This window comes from Apiospora aurea, assembly GCF_038362705.1.
Source record: "Apiospora aurea strain CBS 24483 chromosome Unknown utg000008l_segment0_segment0, whole genome shotgun sequence".
Classification (NCBI taxonomy): Eukaryota; Fungi; Ascomycota; class Sordariomycetes; order Amphisphaeriales; family Apiosporaceae; genus Apiospora; species Apiospora aurea.
In genome coordinates, this window is record NW_027117395.1 from 3,325,798 (window position 1) to 3,345,317 (window position 19,520).

The 19,520-nt window shown below is 42.8% G+C and overlaps 4 protein-coding genes across 4 annotated transcripts; all 4 read right to left on the reverse strand.

The window, feature by feature from the left end:
* Positions 1-3,615: 3,615 nt before the first annotated feature.
* On the reverse strand, positions 3,616-4,089 carry PG986_012494 (uncharacterized protein; the record flags this gene model as incomplete). The annotated part of the gene is made up of 1 exon (XM_066848716.1): positions 3,616-4,089. The coding sequence occupies one exon, from the start codon at positions 4,087-4,089 to the stop codon at positions 3,616-3,618; it is 474 nt and encodes a 157-aa protein (XP_066695412.1).
* An 8,705-nt stretch (positions 4,090-12,794) lies between these two features.
* PG986_012495 (uncharacterized protein) lies at positions 12,795-13,941 on the reverse strand (the record flags this gene model as incomplete). The annotated part of the gene is given in 2 exon segments (XM_066848717.1): positions 12,795-13,272; positions 13,292-13,941. 2 exon segments carry the CDS (start codon positions 13,939-13,941, stop codon positions 12,795-12,797), a joined length of 1,128 nt encoding a protein of 375 aa, XP_066695413.1.
* A 1,333-nt stretch (positions 13,942-15,274) lies between these two features.
* Positions 15,275-16,017, reverse strand: PG986_012496 (6-hydroxy-D-nicotine oxidase; the record flags this gene model as incomplete). The annotated part of the gene is made up of 2 exons (XM_066848718.1): positions 15,275-15,549; positions 15,624-16,017. 2 exons carry the CDS (start codon positions 16,015-16,017, stop codon positions 15,275-15,277), a joined length of 669 nt encoding a protein of 222 aa, XP_066695414.1.
* A 976-nt stretch (positions 16,018-16,993) lies between these two features.
* PG986_012497 (uncharacterized protein) lies at positions 16,994-17,889 on the reverse strand (the record flags this gene model as incomplete). The annotated part of the gene is made up of 2 exons (XM_066848719.1): positions 16,994-17,574; positions 17,616-17,889. 2 exons carry the CDS (start codon positions 17,887-17,889, stop codon positions 16,994-16,996), a joined length of 855 nt encoding a protein of 284 aa, XP_066695415.1.
* Positions 17,890-19,520: the final 1,631 nt, after the last annotated feature.

Sequence of the window (19,520 nt, forward strand, 5' to 3'; positions counted from 1 at the left end):
CCGGGAGTAAGTTCAGCATGTAATCCCATAGACACTCTTGTAGGTTGACCATCACCCTTTTACAGCCCGGAATAAACCTGTTTTTTTTCAGCTGTCTCACCATCGACTCTAGTCGCACGACTCTCAAACAATCGACAATGAATAGAAAAGACTGTTATAGTTCTACTGCTAGGAAACAGATGAGTGCCGGGCAGACTTCCATCAAGAACTCTGCATAAAGCATCAATGACATCCAAAGTTGTAGACCAAGGAGTAAATGTTTTTATCCTTCCCGTTCCAATATCCCCCTTACTCTCTTCTCCTCAACACCTTTAGTAAACGGTCCTTTCCAACACATGGGAATGCACAAACAAGCCGATTCGCGGTACAAGCACCACTTGAGATGGGTCGGCCCAACTATTGAGGGCAAATATCGATCCCCTTAGGAGCCCGGCCGTAAGCCTTGTCCCACTTGGGGATATGCAAAAACGAGCCGCGGTACGATCCGCATTCCCCGTCGGACCACTTGAGATACTCATTGACCTCATTAAGATGGCAGGCCTGGACCCCGCCGTAGCTGTAGGCGTAGGCGACGGCGGACCCGACCGCGATCGCGAGGTGGCCGCCCCCCCTCGATGTTGCGGTTGAAGGAGCACATCCGGCGCAGCGACTGCGAGAGTGACGAAGACAGACTTGAAGAGCATAGTGGATATTTGGATGTATATTTTTGGTGTTGAATTCTTTGTTCCCGTAGGTGTTTGTTTAATGGGGAGGTTTAGAAATGATGATGATGATGATGATTTCTCGGGACAGGATGGGCCATTGAGCCCATTTTATAGACGAATACCAACCACTTGCCGAGTCACCGCTTCTGTCTAGCTGTTTCGAGAGAGACAACGGCTTGCGTGGTTGGTCCGCGCATCACCATCGTCGTCGCCGCGATCGTCAACCATGGATATGATTCACACGTAAACCGCAAGGGCGGCTCTCGGTCGGTATGGGCTCGCATTTTACGTAGTGGTCCACTTGAGGTCTATATTGGATACGTCTGGAAAATGATCGTGATGATCACAAGAATCACAGATTGACATGGCCTTGTCGCAATCAGGGGTATTGGCATACCATATTGACAGAAGGCCGCAACCAGTCTCGATAGCATACATCGCCAATCATGACCCGAAGAGGTAAACACTCCAAAGCCTGGTACCCAAAAGAATCGGACCAGTCAAGACTCAGCGCAATTGAGGCCTTTTCTCAATCCATACCAGGAACGGGTAGCATCGCCGTCAGCGCCATTTTCCGTCTCACGCCATAATCAAGATATCGCACGACCTTACATAAGGGGATGCGATTGGTATACCACCGTATTACAAGCTTGGACCTCGTCGTCTGGGGAACCACTTGAACGTACGCCGTAATAGTGAGTTTCCAGAAGAAATCTATAACTCCATGTAAATGAAATTGCAGAACTCTTCAGCAGTGAGTAGCGAGTGAAATTTGCGTAGGCAACTGGTAATCTCGGGGCACTTCTATGGGCCGTCTCTGGCGATCCGCAGGCTAGCTTGGGCTCAACTCAGGGTGTAGTCGGCGCGAGTAGGTACGACAACTCAGGGTTTGCAAGACAAGTGGGTACGGGCGTTGGCTGCATCGCTGGGAATTAAAAGTTTTGAAATCCTCTTCGGTTGCAAACGGCTTCCTTTATAAATATGTAAAGTTTAGTATATCTTATACCATGGGAAGACCATCTTTGTTTATTTATTTGTATTATGCTTAGCCCCCGGGCTTCGTACGTTTCGGTTCGTTCTAGAGTAGGAAAAGACGAATAGTCAGGATAGAGTGATATATAACACTAGATCATACTCTAGACAAGTCTATCCTAGAGTAGTACCATCTTTCGACATAATTACTGCGTAGTTGGAAGCCCGAGAAGTCGGAAACTGAATTCAAGGGGGAAGCCTATCAGTCTATTATATAACCCGTATTAACTTCTTCACCGCTAGACTCCCACCAGTACGGGGTTTCTTAGATTCTGCGAAGGCAACACCAATTCGCTTATACAAATGCTCCTTTTCATTGTCAGCTCTGACAAGAACCATCATTTCACACCAACTTTTATCCGGTGAGTCTTCGAAAAGGTGCCGGGAACCCCCAGGTTGATCCATAAGCAAAAGACACCATGCTTCTACGCGTTGACTACCTGAAGCGCGAGGATCCACAGGAGGAAATGGGACGTCGTCGTCACAGAACCTTGAATACTCGTATTCCTGGCCGTACTCGTCGAATAAAGGGTTGTCTGTGCGAGCCCCTCTGATGACACGGACTTGTTGGAGAGATCCTCGGATCACCAATTTACCACCAGTCACTTCTCCGTAGGGATTGCCTTCCGAGACAAGAGTTGTCTTGCAGGAGACCACATCCACTCTCGTGCCTCTTGGAAGAGTTTGGGAGAGCCTGGCCTCATCACTTTGTCGTGAGTGTCGACAATTTGGCTTGCTGGGTCATCTACAATATATGCTATATCAGTATTGCTTTACTCTTTAGGGGCAGCCAATATCAAGAGAGCCACTTACCTTGTGCAAGAGTGTTTATGCACCACTTACTGCGCCATTGATCCGTAGCAAGAGACTTTGCTTTTATTAATTAGGTATAGAATGCCAAGGTAATATTTTGATTGTATCTTCAGCTCCTCGTTCTCGTCTAGCAGCGAAAACCAGGGAGGGCGCGGCCGAAGCTGGCCACTCTCCGGGGTTTCTGCATAGCGCATGTTGTGAAAGATGTCTTTGCAGAAAGTGCAACCCGAAATGGCTGCTCGTTCAATCTCGCCCCTAGTCCTCGCGAATGTATGCTTGACCCCCCCTATGCCACCATATAGAATGGTGAACATCCATGCCGATCTCGCCAGTGAAGAGGCTCGAACACACCTCACAAAGCTGCATGCGAGGCAACTCTGTGGGAGCCAACCACATGACTGCCACGATTACCCAAGAGACGACGGGGGATTCTCGACAGGTAAAGGATGGTTGGTGATCGTTGATTAGCAAGCAAGATGAGGGGTTGACGTTCAGAAAAGTTCAAAGGGTTGTGGGTCGAAGCTGTGCTTACCTCCTACATCTAAGATTGGTGGAAATAGTATCCCATGCCCCGTCAGCTGAAATGTGGGTGCGTACTGATACGCTGCAGACAGACACGCTATCCGTGTGGGAAAATTATATTTCCGATATCTTTGTACTTGCTTAGTGGTCTTCTTCGGAGCCGATGCAATATTACGTATATAGGGGCATGGACGAGAAGGTCGAATCAGAGGCTTCTTGTGTCTAGTCAAAATTGGGCTACGTATTGATACTATAATTCGTTAGCAGGACATAATTCCCTGTCACGTGTGTTGATTAAGACAGAAAACATGAGCTGTATAAATTCCCCAGATGGAAAGTTCGTTGCCTACACTAAGGTCAGAAATGAATGTAAGTTATTTCTATAGGCCTTTAAGTTGCCCCTAAAAGAGAAGAAGAAATAAGAGCAAAAGAACAGAAAGAGAGGAAGGCAGGTCCGTTTTGCCCCATAATGATCACCTCAGTGAGCCGCACCGTCAAATGCAAATAAGGCCAATGAACCATGTTAGAAATGAAGAACATGAACCTAGTTGTAGCCACTTCGTCCAGTCGTTCCCATGGATCCGTCCAACGCTCCACCGTTTCCACCGTCCGTGGCATTAGCAGTGTGATGGTCTTTGGAATCAGCAATAGCCGCAAAGATGCCCTGAATCACGTTGGCCAGACCATCTGTAGCATTGGTGGTAATCGCGTTGATGTCCCTGGCCATGATAAGGGGCTCGTCGTTTGCATTTTCAAGATAGTAGCCGTCTGTGGCATTGGCAATAGCGGCGTAAATGTCTTGAATTATTTTTGCCAGACCGTCTTTGGCATCCGCGGTCATCGCGTTGATGTCTCTGCTGGCAATAGGGGGCGCGGTGCTGCTAGACTGCCCCATGACGGTTGAATCAATGACATCAGCTCTCTCGGGTGTGGGAATGGGACCGGATTTGCCGCTTCCGATGAGCCCTCCCAGGGCGATGGAGAGGGTGAGGAACTGTGTGAAGGCGTTATTCATCATGGTTCCTGGCATTGTCTGTGGGCTTTTTGTTTTTTGGTGGAAGGTGTCTCAATGATGGGAGATGGAACGTGTGTGTTTGTGTGCGATGATGATGGAACAGAGGGAACACGAGGGAATTCTCGGTGGAAAACGTCAGTATTTATATATACAACATCTGCTGGAGCACAAAGTCAACCCGCGAGGAGACCAACAACGAGGATTTGTTTGCTATACGTCGCATTACCCCAATTATTCTATATTGTCAAGATGGCCCCCTAATCCAGACTTGGGGGCTCATCACTGCGTGGCGAAATACATGCCCTTTAAGATGCAACCCCCTCTGGCTGACCCCTCCCCCCCTTACTGACCCCCCTAAAATAGATGTAAAAATTAATAACAACATTAATAGATAGGTTAATTAAGCAACACACACTGCATTTTAAGGTCTGTTTCGGCTCGTGCGCACTATAATAGAGTTACCCTCACTATTAGCTCGATTTGCATTAATTTCTATCACTTCACCGGCGCCCCTTTTCGGCCTTTTTTTAACCTTCCTTTTTAACGTTCTTTTAAACTTCCCTGATATTTACTATATAAATAAAGCTTTTATTAAGGTCCTTATTAACCTTCTTCTTTTTTTAAGCCTTTATTTTTTCTAGATTTACCTTTAAACCGGCCTTTTCCTACTTTAACCGGCCGATTTAAGCCGTTAAATTATTAATACTCTTATTAAGCTTCTTTTATAATAACCTTTTAATTAAATTACCGATAGTAACTTTTAACGTAATTTACTACTACGCGACACATATCACTTAACGACACACCTTAATTTAATTCCAATATAATTAAACTTTAACGCGTAATACCTCTATAATTATAATGCCTAATTAATCCCAAAAAAATCGGATAATTTTAGCAATTTAAGCGATATAAAACAGACCGAATTAAATAAACTAAAAAGTAGTAGTAAAAGCTTATAATATACCCGAATTAACTTTACGCTATTAAATTTATAACTGAACTTTAAAACGCGAAATTTAACCGAAACGATATAAAATAAATTTAATTAAAAAAGAGGTACTTCGTAAATATATAATTAATCTAAATATTTAAGGGATACCTCCCGATTTTATTAATATAAAAGATATAATTAATCTCTTTACCGCGTTACGCGGCGGCGACCGCGTTGATAAGCACTAAGTTAAACGCTTTATCGATCGTAACCCGGATTTAAAAACTAAAATAAATCGTCGGTATAATTATTAAAAAGCTCTTTATAAAAATTTTAAAATTATTTCTACTTAATTTATATTAGTCGCGAATATAAAAGCGAAATACGAGATCGTTAACGAAAATATCTAGAATTTCGACGAGACCGGCTTTATAATAAATATAATCGAGTTAATACTCGTCGTAACACGTACCGAGCGGTATAAAAAAATAAAGTCGGTTTAGCCTAATAATCGGGAATAGGCAACGGTAATTAAATATATTAATTCGCAAGGTTAATATATTCCGCCGTTTTTAATTGTTTAAAACTAATATTACCTCGCGAACTAATCCCGCGAAACCGATTTACCGGGCGATTAAATAATTAAGCCGACTTCTAATAATTAGATTAATAACGAAATAAACTTAAACTAAATTAAGCATTTCGATAAATATATTAGATCGTAAACGAAAAGTCGCTACCGCCTCTTAATTCTCGACGGCTACGAAAGCTATATTTCGGCCGAATTTAAAGTATACTACTAAAATAACGATATTATTACTATTAATATATTTCCCTATTTATCACACTTGTTTTAACCTCTCGATATAATACTTTATTCGCTTTTAAAGCGTGCTTATTCGAAAAAAATTAAGCTATTTATTAAAGCTTTTATAAATTATAACGTGGTTTACTATTAAGTGGCCCGTATCATTAAATAGTCCACCTTTACTACTTCTCGACCCTAATTAAACTTTAACGCGTAATAATTTTATAACTATAATGCTTAATTTAAATTAAAAAGACCGGATCGGTTTAACTATTTAAACGATACGAAAGCATTTAAATCTATTAAGTAAAAGAGATACTATAAAAGTATATAACGTTTTTAAAACTACTTTACGTTACTAAATCTACGACCGAACCTTACGACGCGATATTCGATACCCACGGTATAAATTAAATGCGAATAAAAAAGAAGTATTTCGTAAATATATAATTAATTTAGATACCCGCGAGATATCTCTTAAAATCGCTAATATAAAAAATATAGCTAATTTTTTTACCGCGTCGCGTAACGGCGAGCGCATTAATAAGTACTAAGTTAAGCGCTTTATTAACCGAAACCCGGATTTTAAAACCTAAATAAACCGTCGGTACGATTATTAAAAGGCTTTTTATAAAAATTTAAACGTTATTTCCGGTTAGTTTAGGCTGGTCGCGAATATTAAAGCTAAATACGGCATCGTTAACGAGAATATATAAAATTTCGACGAAACCGGTTTTATAATAAATATAATCAGGTTAACTTTTATCGTAATACGCGCCGATTAACGTGGGAAAACGAAGTCGGTCTAGCTTAGTAATCAGGAATAATCGACGGCGATTAAATATATTAATTTATAAAGCTAATATATCTCGCCATTCTTAATCGTTTAGGGCTAATATTACCTAGTAAACTAGGTTACCGAATACGATTTACTAGGCGATTAAGTAATTAAACCGACTTTTAATAAATAAACCGATAATAAAATAGGCCTAGACTAAATTAAACACTTTAATAAATATACTAAATCGTAAATAAAGGGTCGCTACCGCCTCCTAATTTTTAACGGCCACGAAAGCTACATTTCGACCGAATTCGAAGTATACTATTAAAATAACGATATTATTATAATTAATATACCTCTTTATTTATCGCACTTATTCTAACTTTTCGATATAATATTTTATTCGCCCTTAAAGCGTACTTATTTAAAAAAATCGAGTTATTTATTAAAACCTCGATAAATTATATTACGAAGTTTAAGTTTTTTATCGCGTTTAAAGCTATATATTTCGCTATTTTTACGAAAGTTAATATTAAATTTAAATTTAACGTATCCGGCTTAATACTTTATAACCCGGATAAAGTAATTAATAAGTTAAATATGCGTCTCCGGACGCTTACACCTAGCCTATCCCGTCCGGGGACGGCTAATACTTATAACCCTTAAACGCCGTTTAACCCTTAATAAATAACTAAGCACTTTATTTATATTAAAAAAAGGGTGTCTGCCTATTAAAAAAACTCTCCGATACCGATTTTAAATACGGTAAACTAAATAGCGAAAAATATAATTAAAATAGCTTATAAAATAATTTTTATATATAATCGGATACGTATTTTAAAAGAGGCTAATTTAGCCCTTTCGAAACGCCGAAAAATTAAAAAATCGCGAGTTTAATTTAAAAAAGCCCTTACGATTAAGGAATCTCGAAGACTATAAGACGAAAAGGTAAAAAAAAAAGCGGCTAGCGATTAATAAAAGCGAAAATAATAGTTTATTAAAAAAGCGCGCGACGAGCGGCAAGCGTTATAGGATTTGCGGCGAAACAGGCCATAATACGCGAACATATAAAAAGCATATAAAATCGAATAGCGAATTAAATAACGAATAAATTTAATTAATTTAAAACGTTGTAATTAAAATAACTTTTATAAAAATATCGAGAAGTGGTAAAAGTAAACCACTTAATAATACGGGCCACTTAATAGTAAACCACGTTATTACTAAGCTCGAATTCTTTATTACCTTTAAAGCCGTATATTTTACTATTTTTATAAAAACTAACATTAAATCTAGATTTAACGTATTTAATTTAATACCTTATAATCCTAACAAAGTAATTAATAAATTAAATATATATCTCCGAACGCCTATACTTAACTTATCCCGTTTAAAGACGGCTAATACTTATAACCCTTAAATGCCGTTTAACCCTTAATAAACAACTAAGCACTCTACTTATATTAAAAAGAGGGTGTTTACCCATTAAAAAAGCTCTCCGATGCCGATTTTAAATATGATAAACTAGATAGCGAAAAGTATAACTAAAATAGCTTATAAAATAACCCTTATACGCGATAAAATATATATATTAAAAAAGGTTAATTTAATACTTTCTAAGCGCCGGAAAACTAAAAAGTCGTAAGTTTAGCTTAAAAGAGCCCTTACTATTAAGGAATTTTAATAATTACAGGACGAAAAGGTAAAAAAGAAGCGTTTAACGCCCGATAAAAGTAAAAATAGGGGTTCGTCGAAACGGAGAGCGACTAATAAAAAGCGCTATAATATTTACGGCGAGATAAGTTATAATATATAAGTATATAAAAAGGATATAAAATTAAGCGAGGAATTAAATAACGAGTAATTTTAATTAATTTTAAGCGTTATAGTTAAATTAATTTATATAAAAAAGATCGAGAAATGGAAAAAGTGCGTCGCTAAGTAATATACGTCGCGTAGTGGTAAACCACGTTATATTAAATAATATAACCCCTAAATTTTTAACTTACCGGCTATTTTTTAACATCTCGATCCTTTTAAACTTTAATTCGGCCGGCTAGCGCGTATCCTCGGCGGTAATAGCCTCGTTAATAGCTTATATTATATTAAAACATCAGAACCTATTATTTATTAGCTTTTTTAATATTAAGGGGGTAAATACTAATTATTACTTATTTATTAACGAAAACCTTAAGGGTAAAGGTTACTTTATATACTTTAGCTTAAGCTTAAAAGAAATCCCCTTTTTTAATGTAGCTATTATTAGTAAAAACGTATATTATATCGAGCTCTTTTCGAAACCTTTTTTTAAGACCTTAAAATAGTTAATATTTAAGGGCTAAAGTATATAAGAACTGTGTAATAGTAAATAAAGGAGTTATACTTTAACCTTTAACGTCGCTAATATAAAGTTATTATCGATATAATTTTTATATCTATTAAAAATTAAAAGCCTCTATTAGTTAAGGTTATTAAGCTTCGTTAAAAAGATAAAGATTTTTTTTTAGCTATTTTAAGGCTATATAATTAAAAGTCTATTTTTTTAATAACGCCTTAAAAGCTTAATCTTTATATTCGTAATTAACCTCGTTCTCTTTTTAAAGAAACTATTATTATTAGACCGATTAGCTTTTAAATATAATTAAAAGCGGTAAAATATTATTAATAATATTAATATAACGTAATCCACGGTTTAATTAAATACACGGTTTAATTAAATACACGGTTTAATTGAATACTTTCTAAGGCCTCGTATAACGAAATATAAATTAATTTTATTATAACGTATTTAATATATTAAAATTAATCGGAATCCTCTTCTTTAAATACTTTTATATTATTTTAATAAGTATACGTATTATGCCCGGGTTTCTCGTAAATTTTATAGCGTCGCGGGCGCGTTTTAAGCTTTTTTATACGATTATTATTTCGACGCGATTTATTTTGTAATTATTTATTAACGTTCTTTTAAGACTGTAGGTTTTTTTTAGTTTATATACGAAGTAATTCTTTATTTTATAGCCGTTTTTTTTGTACGGCGGCGCCGGCTAAGTATTTTATTTATTTTTCGTAGTACGGTTATTTTATTTTTTAAAAAAGCGAGCCGGTATATTACTTACGTTATACTTTTCGTAATTTAATTAAATCTAATTAATATCGACGTCGGAGAGTTATTTTAATGCCGTACGATACGGTTTCGAACGTATTCAGTTTAAAATTAAGCCTTAATCGGGTTATTTAAGGTTTTTAATTCTTAAAAAATAAATAGGCCGGAAAACGTTCCCGGAGGTGTTAGAGTACGTAGTTTTATATTTAACTGTAAAATAATATATTCCGGATCGTACAGAACGAGTCCGGTCCCTCGAAAGCTTCTTTATATATTCGAAACGGTAAAAGTCGCTTGGAACGCTTTTAAAAACGCTGGTAAGAAGTTTTCTTTTAAAATATAGGTAATATGCGCCCGTATAAAACCTTTAATTCTTTTCCCGTACGCTTTTTTTAACGTACGAAAACAGCTAATATTAAAAGGCTAGAGTTTATATAACGAATAAAAAGATATATAAAGTATAATAATCGAGTTTTCTTTATAATAAAACTCGAAAGCTATCGAGTAATAGTTTTTATAGCCGTTAAAAATTAATAGGCGGTAAATATTCTTTATACGAGACTTCGTGTATTTATTAAAGTGTCGAATTTAGTCTTCGCTTTTTTTATTCGTGGTTTAGTTATTTTTAATAACTGCGATTACTTAGTTTTTCGGTAATAGGCTATTTTCGTATTAAAAAGAGAGGTGCGTTTTTCCGGTAAAAATAATATACGGAGGGATAGCGTAACCGTATAATTTAACGCCTTATATTATTATAATTTATTCCCGATTCCCTTATTATATTACTTTAAGCTTTTCGCGTTAATCGGAGGTGATTACGATTATTTTGAACGAGATTTAATTTATAAAAAACCCGGTTTCGTCGAAATTATATATATCTTTTTTTTAAATTCTATATTTATTAATTATATTCCGTATAAAAGTAAACTACGCGCGATACGTATCGGGATTTTCGTAAAGGACTCTTTAATAATTAATTCTTCGGTTAAAACGCGTTTAAAAATCTAATTATCGTTATACGAAATTAAAAGCTTAATTAACGCCGACGCGTCCCGCGTTACGTAAATTAAGTAATCGATTCGCTATATTTTTAATATTACTTATCCGAGGCGAAAACGATCGCGAATTTAAATTAATTATATATTATACGATTAATTACTTTTCGGAATTCGTAAACTTTTACGTTAACGACTATATATTTCGTCGTAAAATATTACTGCGACGCCGATAACGTAAAGTTATATAGGGAATATTATATATTCGCGCTACGGCTCGTATACGTAATTTAGGGTCTTTTTAAAACGTTTAGAGCGTTAATTATATATCGTTTTCTTTTTATTAATTTATTATCGTGGGTAATAAAAATATAAGGCATAAAATGTAAATTGTACGGAATTAAAAGAAAGTGTTTAATTAGACCGTGTGTTTAATTAAACCGTGGATTACGTTACTTTAAAATAATTACTTACTCGCGATTAACTAAGTCGTTTCGTATTAAACTTTAATAAGCGATAAATTCGATTATTATAATACTTTCCCTTATCGTTATCGTAGTTCCTATTTTATCGGCGTTAAATTTAAATCGAAGGGGTATATTAATAATAATAATAATATTAAACCGATTAAAAAACCCTCGTACGGCCCCGTTTAATATATATATAAAGCGCCGAAAATTTATCGCTTTAATACGCACGATCTTAAGGGCCGAATAACGTTTTAAAAAACAATATACCTATCGCTTATCGATAAGGTAATCGACTTTTTTATAAAGAGAATACGCTGAATATATATACGAAATAGCCGGTACGTTAATGCGTAGTTTAAGCTGGCTTAAAAAAGGGCCTATTTAATTAAAAAGGTTTTTTCGATAAGGGTAAAGAGTTAAAGGGCTTTATATTTCTTTTTATTTTCGAAAGTTAACCCTTAAATTAATTACGAAGGGTACCCCTGTTAATATTATAATCTTTAACCGTACGTTTAATACTTTCGTTAATTAATATAACCTAGATCGCTTACGCAATGTGTATTTTTTTATTAATTATAGTATTAATAAAAAGAGGAAAAGAAAACGAAGAGTTTAATATATTTCAATTAATAGACGAATAAGATTTAACCCCTTTATATACTGTTATTGTTGCTTAGGGGCACTAAAGTCATCTGAAATCAGGGGGGGTCAGCCAGAGGGGGTTGCATCTTAGGGGTTGAACCAACAACCTCTGAGGCCGGACGACACCTTACAATGTTATCATGTTTGCCGAGGCACTGGCGCTCGTTATATCCCGGAAACGCACACCGTGGTCTCCCGATTACCGCGTGTTTGGCCATAGTGAGCATATCAAAAAGTGTCTGGCGGGGCTTCTGTTGTCTGTATGATAAGGTAGTATTGCATATCTCGTCTGACCAACGGAAAATGGGGGCATTGGCCACATCACGCTATCAGCTAAGCGGGCTCGGCTCGGCCCCGAAGAGCATTGCTTGCATAATAAGGCTGCGAGGTTGAAGTATTATTCAATCATGAATCTTGCAAAAAGCCAAGAATGGATAGCATTGCAGTTTTCGGCTGACCAACCGAAAAGGGGAGCCGACAAACAGCTGCAGCAACGCTGAGTGGCTCAAGAATGATATCTATAACAGACATCGCCAACAGGAGGTCAGAGTAGTACTTGGACGCGAAACGCCTACTGAATATAGGAACATGACCGAATCTCTGTCCTATCAGCAACCGTCCCGAAAGTATCAGAGGGGGGGCGGGGGGCTGCACCCGAGGCTTTGGGTGCGGCCCGAAGGAGCATCAATCCCAGTACCAGAGGGACGGGAAAGCACCTGATGATAGCTGTTGGGGTGGCTCAGACGTGGGGGATTACCTGCATGTAGGAACCTTGGCGCCAACAGTATTGGATCTTATCAGCTCGAATTAGATGGTATCATCGAACCTTGACGAGCAATTGGACGCATGTGTCCTTGACTATACAAGCAACTAGTTAACCATGCCACTCATGCTTAAAAGGTCCCGTATAACGGCATAACTAAGACCAGCAGCGTCTAGTACATGGATGGGGATATGGATATTACTTAGGGGCTATGTAAGTGGAGAAGGCCGTAGAGCGAAGTCCGCATGCAAACCATGCAGTGCAAATACATATCTCAACACCCAGCTACCTCCTCCCCCAACCCTCTCCCCTCCATACTCATTCTTCCAAGACCCAGCATAATGATGCACCACCAGCGCTGGCCCGACCCGATCCTGATCCTTAGCCGCATACGTATTCATCGACTTAGCGAACGCGTACCCGGGCAGTATCAGCACGTCCTCGACCAGCGCCGGCTCTAGCAGCCCATGGTACTTCCTCGCCTTCTTGCCGTACCCGCCGCCGCCCCGGTCGAGCCCCAGCGACCGCAGCACGCTCGTCGCGAACCGGATCGGCCCCGTCAGGTTGACCACGTCCGGGATCGTCTGCATGCTCAGCCCCGCCACCGACACGATCTGTTTCGCCGCCGCCGCGTGCACCCCGGCCACGATGTCGTCCACGACCGCCAGCAGCCGCGGCGCCCCCCCGCTTCGCCGCGATGGCCCACGTCACGAACTGCCGCTCGAACTCCCAGCCCACGATGAGGCTGGCGCGCGCGCGGTTCGCGCGGAGCTGCTCGGTCGTCGACGCGTTGGCGCGGCCCGTCGTGGCGACGCCCCAGTCCTCGATCGGGATCCCCTCGCACGACGCGTCCGTGTCGAACCAGACGCCGCCCTCGGCGTAGAGCAGCAGGTACCGCAGCGTGTCGGCCTTCAGGATCGGGATCGTCAGGGCGTTGTACGTGTCCACAATGTCCGGTCGGTGGGCGAACCGCGTGTTGACGAAGGCGTCGGCGTCGGCGTCGGTCAGGTACCGCGGCTCGTACTCGGGGTTCTGCCGGATGCAGGTCTCGGTCCACTCGCGGGTGTTGTCGTTGAGGCCTTTGGGCCCCAGCTTGGACCAGATCTTCTTCGGTATCGTCTCTTGTGTGATGTCATCATTACTGTGGCTGTTGTTGTTGTTATCAGGGGCGATCGATGTGTTCTCGTTCCCCGTTTGCGGAGATGGTGAAGCGAAATGTGCTTTTATTAAGGAGGGCAGCTGAAGACTGTCCGCAGTTCCTAGCCTGTGCAACTGCCAAAACAAGAAAATAAGGACACAGGCAATGATGAGCCCCCTTGCCGCTGGCCCGTGAAGTATAGGATGCCGTGTCCACATATTCACCGATTATATATCGCAAATTCTCGCGGGTTTGTTTCGAGCTTGCGATCCACGGGGCAGCTGGCTGGTGATACAGTACGATACCAACGCAGCTCATCACCAACAGCACCACCATGTCCTTCTAGGGTCCGCCAAGGTTCTTAGCAACGCTTTATACCCAGAGCTGTTTTGAGACAGATTTCAAGACGGCGAAGAGGTAAACTAGAGGGAAGCGCCAAGCCTCCACCAAAGGCAAATTTGGTGTTGCTGCCACTCTAGCAGCGCATTAATATGTTTGAACTAGCCATCGTAACTGATACCAAACACTCTAGCCTGACGCTATTTATAGGACAGTTGCTCTCGCTAATCCGTAGTCTAAACCCTCCCGCCAGCCACCGAAACATGAGCCGTGGTCTGGGTGTGTTTTTACGCGCCTTTCGCTCCCGGGACTGTTAGAAGCTTTTGAAAGGAATCCCTCAGTTCACCTTGCTCAAGATCCATACAATTTGGGATTAAGTAACAGCCCATTCTACCACGACAATGTGGATTTTTCCACTTCCGTTTGCGTCAGTCGACCTGAGCAGGACTTACAGGCCATGAAAGATCACATGGAGAAGGCGACACCAATATTTCCCAGCAGCTGAAAAAGGCTGCTTTCGGGCAATCCGCACCAATGACAACCTTCTTTCGAAGGGACCTTTTACGATAAGCATAGACTGACGTAGCTGGTCCACTGACGGGTGAACCCAGCTGCGTATCGTACATATCGTGCCTGGCGGGTTCCAGGTGGCCGGTCTGGAATCCTCACAGTCTTTTGAGGACCTTCCAGCCGGCCTGTTGTTTCTGTTGTATTGTTTAACGTTGGGGAAGTGGCGCTTCAACCTCCCGAGGGGTATGAGACGTGCTACCTATCCACCTATCTATTCTTCAATAAGATACTTGCGATCTTGGGATCAGAGGAGCATATTCTGCATAATGGCTGAGTTCTATGACCTTTACCCACTCCTTATTGGAACTCCAGTCTGACCTATAGCAGTGTTGTATATGGTTGTAGTAAAGGGTGGGCTATTCGGCCTGCGGCGCTACGACTTCAAGTTCTCCCAGTTCCTCGTCAAAGGGGTCTGGGGATTCCCTTGCGGGAGCTTGCCTCTAGAGGCAGCACAGCTGCTTCACTCCCTTTTGGGGACAAAGCTTGCTGAAATATGTTGTAACGGTGCACCACTCCGAGAACTCTTTAATATAGCAAATCCATTTGAATAAAGTGAACTAAGAGATTAAACTAATAACTGATCTTATACATAATAATTGAAAGGGAGCGACTGGAGCGAAAGCCATTCTATACGTAGAGACCTTAAGGTCTACTTAACAGGAACCCGTTGCTTTGCAAGTTTTGAAATAGCTGCGAAGGGTCATACTTCAGTAATACTTGTTTCAGCTTCTCAATGTTCTCCTCGCCGTACGAAGAGAGGGGACTTTGATCAAGAGACGCGTCGTTCATATAGCGAAACCCAACGTCGAGTCCCCGCGCCTGCGATAGTCGCCCCCAGTTGGCGACTGTAGCAATAGCAGCCGATCGAGCGGCCTCGTCATCCTCGGCGTCGGTCCAATCTACCAAAGTCGTCCACCCTGTGACCAGACGGTAGTTAGTATCATGCACCTAGGTGACTGAGAAAGGGAGTTACGTCAAAGACATGACTCACATTGGTGGTTCTTTAGGGGCAGGCCAAGCGGGTTGCCGCCGTTGTCTCTTCCCCATTGTGCCACATTGGCCGAAACATGCTGAATGACAAATGTTTGATTGGCTCCTGTTGGTTTGTGGACAGCGGTGGCTTGATCTAGCCAGAGGCTGTAGACGTCTTTGTACAGCTCTGCATTGATTCCACTTCGAACGGCGAATTTGGCTTGGTAGTTGTCGAGAATTTGGATACGCGTTCCCACATCGCTCGCCGACTTGGGTTGGAAGACACATCTGGGCTCCTGCACGCATGTTTCGGACCTGCCATGCTCCCTGCTACCACGACATTTTCTCGTGTGGTCACAAGGCCAAGTGCTGCTGAAGCACACGCCGCTCCGATCAGCGTATGAACTTTGCATTTTGGGTACATGCAGGGTCGGAAGGCGTGAAATATTAACAATATGAGGGTTGCAATGCAAGTCAGGTTTTGAATCCTTCCTGCTAACCTTATATACTGACATTGCTTACACAGACAGAGAAAGTCTTAAGACTACTACATATCGAGTTTTCCTCTGTATTGGGTATCTCTTGCATTTTCTGAAAGTTACATGCGTTCAGTAGCTGGACAAGTACCGAGTACAGGCGCTCGCTTTAAGACATCATCTACAGTACGCAAGCACGTGCGAGATTCGCCAAGGCCCCTCTTCGATCAGCAGCTTTTGGTGGATATTAATTACTGTGACCGAGTACAGAGCCAACATTGCATTCAATGTTGGTCACAGGCTATATGCAGACTTATCACAGCTAGATGTCCATATTGGAATCTTGCAGTTTTCATTTGCTCCCGAGTATGTATCCTCTGATTGCCTGACCAGCGCCTAGGCCAGTTGTCATGTTCTCATCAGGCCATGGCTCCGTCGAGGAGGTTACGTTGCAGTACGGAGGCACTTTGCTCTATACGTAGGTCAGAAATGCAATGCAGACAGAAGGCGGACGTATTGGACTGCCAAGGAAACATTCGACTGATGGGGGAGTATTGGTCAAAAGTTCTTCGTGGAAAGAGACATGTTTACTTGGAAAGCGCATTACAACTTTACTAGGAAGTACTGAATAAGACAAGAACAATCCGGTATGCAGAAGTCCAGGCACAAAGAAAGCGAACCTTAACCGTCGGCTGCTTGAGGCCAGCGTTCAGGCCTCGTTGATTCCCTTAAACCTATCAATGATGTTCCTAACATCGGCGAAGCTGAATTCTGCCAATATCTCCTCCCCTATTTGGTCTCTCAGCGCCTCTCCTTCAGTGGTATAAATGATTGGTGCCATGCTTCGTATGACGTCGTGTATTAGTCCGAGTATGTCAAAAAGGGAGATCGAGAGGGCCAAGATGAGACAGACTTACGGCTTAATCTTCTGTTCGGAGAGGTACTGTCCGTGCGATTCTGGCCCATGGTTGACTGCCGCGTCTACGATGAGACGGGCAGCCATGGCAGAAGTGTATCCCAGCTTCCGCCGGATCGGCTCCACGAGTTTGCTCGCCAGTTGAGCCTTTGTCTCACGGTTCATATTGGAGTCGTGAACCATGCCGGGTGTCGCCAGATTGATGACGGCCATGGAGGGGGAAACGACGGCGGCGAGCTTGGCAACAAAGAATTGGCCCAGAAGCTTGGTAAGGAACTGGCGGGCGAGGGCGCTCCAGTGTGCTGGCTTATCGAGTGCGGGAAGCAGAGGCTTCTGCTTTTTCTCGCCGAACTTGGTCCAAGCAGCGCCGTCGGAAGAGGTGATGGTGATTCGAGTGGGTTGACTGTTTGGTTTCGTCCTGATGACATCCAGGAGCAAGACTAGCAGGAGGCACATGGATAGGTAGTTGACCTGGACGCACTCGCCATGACCGGTTTGGGGGTTCAGGGTCTGCTTCGCCGGGAGGCTGCCGGCATTGAGGATGACGAGGTCTATCCTCTCGAGGCTTCTTGTGCGATCTGCAAAGGCGCGAACTGAGTCGTAGGAGAGATAGTCCAACTCCCAGACCTCGATGCTGCGGCCCGCGAGAGGTCGGCAGCAGCAGCTTGACCTCGTTCCTGGCTCCTGACTGCCAGAATAAGCCTGGAGATGCCCAGATCCAGTAGCTGGCGACTGCACTCGAGGCCAACTCCGCAATTGGAGCCTGTCACAATTGCGGTTTTGCCCTCAAGACTGACCCCCGCCACTTTTTGAGGAGTGAAGAAGAGTTGGCGATAGAGATACGAGGGTACGCTACCCTCCTTCTGAGGATTAACATCAAATTCCGGGGCCATTCTCGATGAGAGAGTAGAGAGGTGAGCGCGAGCTTGATGGAAGAGAGAAAGACGTTGGAGGAGGCAAGTTGGATGCGGCCTAGTTGCTAAGGCTGACGAGCTCGCCCTGCCGCTATTTTGTCGGTGCCCAGGGCAGGCAGCAGTCAAGGCAGATCATGCACTTCAATAATGCATGTAGTCGGTTACAGGGGTGGGGTGATCAGGCCTTGCGCCTAATTATAGGTAACCGTACCCAGTTCGAATGGACGACCATGTTCCCCTCTTTGCCCGCTGGCAGGCTGCAGCTGGGGTTGAAGCATTGCCGCGTACTGTCTGTTCGGCTGTCGGACCGGCACGCAAAGCAACCACCATTCCCTGTTGCCAATGTTCAAGTTGCGTGGTTTTCGTCCTACCAAACCGCCAACAGCCAACAACCAACAGCCAGCCTCCCAACCTCCCAACCGCAGTGTGACATGCGACCCTACCTGTGCTTACCTACGGAGACCATACCTACTTAGGAGGCACGTTGCGTGTTAAACAGCCAACAATGATTTTGGCTCCACCAAAGCGGCAACATTGATTATCGTTCTGAGAGTGATCCAACCTAATTGATCCTTCATAGTTGCGGGGCACCACCCTGTCGATGGGCACGTCGACGATGTCGTTCCAGCTGTGCGCGGCGTTGGAGAAGAACAGGGACGCCAGCAGAAGATAGCCGCACATGGAGAGGAACTCGCTCAGGGGGTTTTGCGTACAATCGACGCGTACGTCACGCCGTACATGTGCGGCAGGAAGACGAGGAAAAGGGGCGCCGGGGGGGCTCAGGCGGGCTGAGCTGTAGGTATGGCACCCAGGAGGCTGGCAGAGCATCCACCCACGACCCTGTATAGATACCTCCGTAGTCCTGTGTCCCATCGGTATTGGACTGGTGCGATGGGGCTTTGGGGTAGTTCCCGTTGGTTCGTTGAGCAGACATCGAGATGATATGCTTGCGTAGTATGGGCGGCTGTCTAAAGATGAAAAGCGTTCATAGTTGATGTCGTACTTCGGCTATGTATGGACTTGGTAGCTATCTTATAACTTCATCTGCTGGGCATATGCTCGGCGGGCTGGATATCAGATTGTCTCACGCCGAACCAACAGCGGCTGTTGGCAGTCTGCTGGTGGGGGGCAGTATGGTTATCACATCCCTTTCCGGGTGTATCTCCCGTGGCCTTGGAGTCGCCCATCGTGATTGTGCAGCGTCAGCAGAGCCCAAATCAGGCCGGGCACTTGCAGGGCGCATGTGACATTGATGCTATCGTATCTGGTGTCAAAGAGCGATAATGCATCTATATGTACGTACTCAAGTACATAGCCTCCTTTACGTGAATAATCTATTACCGGTTTTCATTGCACTGCAACCCTCCTCGGATGTAAGCCGTACCAACACCCCTCGGGTGTTTTGGGCGAGGCTTCGGTACCTGGGCCGGAGTAGTAATGCAGAGATGAGTTGCTAAACCTCCAACGCGACGCGTCAAATGGATCTTATTATCCCGGAATGATCAGTGCACTGTCGCTGGTCAACCGTGAATAACATGGCATGATAATCAGGCGACCACGTGACCGCCTTGACCGCACCCTATTGTGTCTTCTCGCTCTCCGCCACTTCA